Source organism: Juglans regia, chromosome 3 (assembly GCF_001411555.2).
Source record: "Juglans regia cultivar Chandler chromosome 3, Walnut 2.0, whole genome shotgun sequence".
NCBI lineage: Eukaryota > Viridiplantae > Streptophyta > Magnoliopsida > Fagales > Juglandaceae > Juglans > Juglans regia.
The window spans coordinates 22,175,373-22,180,651 of NC_049903.1; the positions used below are offsets into that span (position 1 = coordinate 22,175,373).

Genomic DNA, 5,279 nt, shown 5'->3' on the forward strand with positions numbered 1-5,279 from the left:
GGTAAGGAAGGGGGGGAGTAAGCTTTAATGTTTTGTCTAGCTTGGACTTTTTGGTGGAGGAGGAACTAGATGGTGCATGAACAGAGATCTGTTGTGGTCCAGCAGGTTATTAATAATGCATTATCGGTGCTTGATTCTTTTAAGGAAATTCAGCTGATACCACAGCCTATGATCCGAAGTTTCTATGAATGGAAGCCACCTCCCACAGAGTGGTTAAAAGTTAATGTTGATGGTGCTATCTTTGGGAATATTCACTAAGCTGGTGTTGGTTTGGTGTAACGAAATGATAAGGGTGAAGTTATATGCGCAGCTACTAAAGTTGAAGAGGAAGGGATTAATGTGGAAGCTGTTGAACTTTTAGCTATTTTTCGAGCTTTGCAACTCTGTGCAGGTCTGGGAATTTCCATATTAGTGGTGGAATAAGATTGTTTAATGGCTGTGCAAGTGGTGAATGCCAAACATGAGGTTGCAGCTTTGCTTGAGGATCTGGTTCTTGAAATCAGGAAGCTTCATGCTTTATATACTGAATGCCAAATACAACATGTTTATAGAGAAGGAAATGGGGTAGCTCACAAGCTTGCCTGTTACACCTGGAATGTTGAGAGTATCACAATGTGGTTTGATTGTTTTCCAGACTTTATCACTCAAGCTATTTGGCTTGATAAATGTCTGTAATCTCTATTCTATTAATGAAATGTTTGTTTTTTATAAAAAAAAAAATTAGAGTTAATTATAGTAGTAGCCATCTCCATTGGCATTTAATTAAATCTATCGCGGGAATGCATTAATATACGAGTGATGCTACCAGTACTCACTCTTTTACGTGGTATTGGTTACGTGCTGATGTTGTTATATAGCTGTTTCTCTTTATTTTATCCTTCAACGTTTTGATAAGTGTTATTTTTATATGATTTTTATCACTATTTTATTTATGAAAAGTGTCAGTTTTCATTTAATTATATTGATTTTATTTTATTTCTATATATTTTTCTTTATTTTCTTGGATTTGAAGGAATGATAATATTTAATGCGAAATGAGAGCATTTTGGTACAAAAGAGGAGGCTACGGATCCAGACTGATGAAAGGTAACGAGATCTTAAGAGAGCCGATGAGATTTAGGCGAGGAGACGTGCGACAAGAAGGCGCGACCAGAATTGGCGACAAGAGTTAGACGATAAGCGAGATATTTTACCTTCTGGGCGATAAGACTTGGTGCAATGCTCCGTGCGACTAGATTAGGCAACCAGTCTAAATGACTAACTTAAGCGACCAACCTAAACAACATCGTGGGCAACAACTTGAAAAAGCGAGCAGGTTTACCGCTTGGTTGGTTGGCGAGAGGATTCTATCATCCCATTTGGGAGTCTATCCTCTCGGTAGGCGAGGAGACCAATTATATTCAGAGCACACGGCATCTACCCAGTGGGATCCTTCTGAGTTTTGCAATCAATCTGCTGACCACCAAATCCTCCGTTTATTACTGAATCTTCCAGTTTAGATAATTTCATTATTCTTGAGATAATTTTTTTTATGTTAACTTTTATCTTTAGAAACTATTTTCCAGATCTTTAGGTTAGATTGTAGCCACATTTATCTTATTTTCGGATTTCAATTTAGACATCTATTTAATCCCGTCTTGTGGGATGAATAGATAGAGGAGAGAGTCTGAGCTTAAGAGTAAAATATTACAATGTTTATTCTTTTTTAAGTTTCCTTCAAGGAGGCGGACCTGGGGGAGCAGAGACGAGAGCCGCATGCTTCATCAACCGATTCCAATTAAGAACATTAGTTTTATTGTTTTTCTTTTAAATTTTATTATGAACTAATTTTATTTTCTAGAACTTTGATGTAGTCCAGCATTGAACATACAATTTATATTCTAAGTTATTTTATTTTCAATATTTCCATAATTATTCCCTGTGGGTTTGATATCCGTTTTCTTTAAAACACTTTACTACTTGTTACAATTCTGTGCACTTGCAGATATTTTCAGCACAACGAGTTTTGGCGCCGTTGCTGGGGAATAGTTATTTGTTATTGATGTTGATATTAGCTAGATTTTTACTACTTTGGGTTTTATTTTATTGGTTTAAAGTAGATCTCAGTTTGGTTTTGCTTTTCAGGAATTAGAAGTGTATGCCCCAATCTAATTTATTAGAGCATACACTTCTCGATCCTGAAATTGAAAGAACCTTATGTCGGATCAATAAAGAGAAAAAGAAAGAGGTCGCCACATTTAAATTTAATATGGCCGACCAGGAGCACAAGGCATTAAGAGATATGCTATGCCCTCCGTCAATGAGGCGACATCTAGTACAAGGTAGCCAACTATACAAGCCAATAACTTCAAGATCAAGCCGACCATCATTCAAACGATTCAACAAACTGTCCAGTTTAGGGGGTTGTCACAAGAGGATCCTAATATCTCTATTGCAAATTTCCTACAAATTTGTGATACTTTTAAACACAATGGAGTGACAGATGATGCGATTCGATTGAGATTTTTTCCTTTCTCACTTAGGAAAAAAGCAAAAGCTTGGTTGAATTCTTTGCCGCCTGGCATCATCACTACCTGGAAGGAGTTGACACAAAAATTCTTAGCAAAACATTTCCTCCGACCAATACAGCGAAGTTAAGGAATGATATCACTACATTCACCTAATTTGGGGGTGAATCATGATATGAGACATGGGAGAGATACAATAATTTATTGCGCAAGTGTCCACATCATAACCTCCCAGCCTGGCTTCAAGTACAGACATTCTACAATGGTTTAGGACCCACAAATTGATCTATAGTTGATGCAGCCGTAGGATAAGCATTAATGAGTAAGACCCATGAAGCCCAATTTTGAGCTTTTGGAAGAGTTAGTGTCTAACAACTACCAATGGGCCGCAGAGAGAGCAATGCCAAAGAAAGCGGCCAGCATCGTTGAGCTTGACTCTATGTCCGCAATTGTGGCCCAGCTGGCAAATCTATCCAAACAACAAAACAAGCTAAAATGAACATTGCGCATGAAATCATTCAAGTGTAGATTGTCAAGTGGAGAATCATTTTGCCCAACCGAGTTATGAACAAGCCCATTATGTGTCCAATTTTCAACATCAAAACAATCCTTATTCAAACACGTTCAATCCTGGATGGAAAATCACCCTAACTTTTCATGGAGCAATAACCAAGTGCCAGTTAGACCACCTCAATAGTTTCCACAGCGAGAGAAGAAACCGACACTTGAGGATATGTTTATGCTGATCCAAAACAACTCGGCTTCAATCAACAATCTTGAGGTACAAATCGGTCAGCTCTCAAACATGCTTACCGAGAGGACAATAGGGACATTACTGAGCAACACTGTAACCAATCCGAAGGAACATGTCAAAGCCATAACATTGAGAAATGGGCGGACATATGACCAGCCACATACAGTAAATACTGAACGAGATGCAAAGAAGAAGGAAACCGAGTACGAGGTGAAAGAAACAGAGCGGGATGTGACCAACCAGAAAGCTGAAATGACTAAAGAGAATAAAAGGGGTTGCAAAACTCAAGAAATCCAAGGAGCTTATATCTGAAACTTATTCTCCTTCAATTTATGATCCACCAATTCCTTTTCCGAAGAGATTAAGAAAAAATAAGATTGATAATCAGTTCTCGAAATTTCAAAGTATATTTAAGCAATTGCATAGTAGTATTCCTTTCATTGAAGCTTTTGAGAAAAGGCCTAAATTTTCAAAAATTTTGAAAGATAAATTATCAAACAAGTAGAAGTCGGAGGAGCATGAGACTGTAATGCGGAACAATGAGAGCAGTGCAATTTTACAAAAGAAGTTGCAGCCTAAGTTGAAAGATCCGAAGAGTTTCACGATCCCTTACACTATAGGAAATTCATATTTTGATAAAGTTTTATGTGATTTAGGGGCAAGCATTAATCTAATGCCTCTCTCTGTTTTTAGGAAACTAGGTCTTGGAGAAGCAAAGCCGACCACCATCTCTCTACAGTTGGCGGACAGATCTATTAAATACCCGAGAGGACTCATTGAGCACGTATTGGTGAAAATGGATAAGTTCATGTTCCCGACCGACTTCATTGTACTCGATATGGAGGAGGACAAGGAGATCCCTTTGATACTCGGCTGACCTTTCCTTGTGATGGAGAGAACCTTAATTGATGTCCAGTAAGGAAAACTCATTTTGAGGGTCGGTGAGTAGTAGGTCACTTTTGACATAAATCTATGGAATTCCCTTCCGAGGTAAATTCTTGTTTTCAAATAAGCAACCGAGACGTTGTCATGGCCGACAAAACTTATGGAGCTGAATTTTGAAAGCTAACACTTGAGGTATGTCTTACTCACTCTATGTCTATTGAATCCGAAGATGAAGAGGTTAGGGAGTGTGAGAGATATTTGGAAGCTACACCATCTTTTCCTCTTTCAAAAAAACCGAAAGTGGAAAAGCTAAACTCATTTCGGCCAGCATCTCCAATTAAGGAACCACCCAAACATGAACTCAAACCGCTTCCCCCAAATTTAAGGAATGAAGAGGCAGGAAAGATCTCCAAGGGATACAGGGCTGCACCTTCAAGGAAAATATTCAATTGGAAGAACAGGAAAAGAATTAGGGGAGTATATCTTACCTTCTCTCATTCTTTGCTTTAGTTTTTCTTCTTTTTTTTCTCATTGAGGACAATGTGATATTTAAGTTTGGGGGAAAGAAAATTCTTTTATTTTAGAAAAAAAATTATATAAAATAATAATAATAATGTTGATGATGATGATAAAAATGGTATGGTTTGATGAATAAAAAGCCTATGATAAGAATATAATTGAAATTGATTTTAATTTTTAGGAAAAATTCTCATTGCTTAAGTCTAGTTGTTAATTCTTTACTTGATCTTGCTTAATTTGATATCTTTTATGTTCAATGACTGCTTATACTGATCATTAATCGATTTGCATACCTAGAGAAATTGTATGTCAATTTTGTGAATTTGTATGGTCTTGACTTACTCTAGAACTTGTTTGATTACACTCGAGGTGAAATCCTGGATAGAATATTACTGTGAAAATTATTAAGGTATTCTTTGGACCGATTGAGCCTTTCAAGCTTACCTGTTTATGATCGTTATCTCTAGCCACCCCTTTTGAGATTTATTGAATTATATTTTTCTTTCTTGTAAATCTCATATTCCCTACCCTATTTGAGGTTAAACATTGATTTCTTTACCTTTCAAGAGAACTAATTTTACACAAAATTACATATTCACAAGAGCATGAAAGGC

The 5,279-nt window shown here is 37.0% G+C and overlaps 1 protein-coding gene and 1 non-coding gene across 2 annotated transcripts; one reads left to right on the forward strand and one right to left on the reverse strand.

Annotated features, from left to right (window-relative positions):
* Positions 1-2,630: 2,630 nt before the first annotated feature.
* Positions 2,631-2,737, reverse strand: LOC118348101. Its single transcript, XR_004801247.1, has one exon. It is a non-coding gene; the product is annotated as a small nucleolar RNA R71 (small nucleolar RNA).
* Positions 2,738-3,790: 1,053 nt separating this feature from the next.
* Positions 3,791-4,138, forward strand: LOC109000824. Its single transcript, XM_018977842.1, has one exon. The coding sequence runs from the start codon at positions 3,791-3,793 to the stop codon at positions 4,136-4,138; it is 348 nt and encodes a 115-aa protein (XP_018833387.1).
* The last annotated feature ends 1,141 nt before the right edge of the window (positions 4,139-5,279 follow it).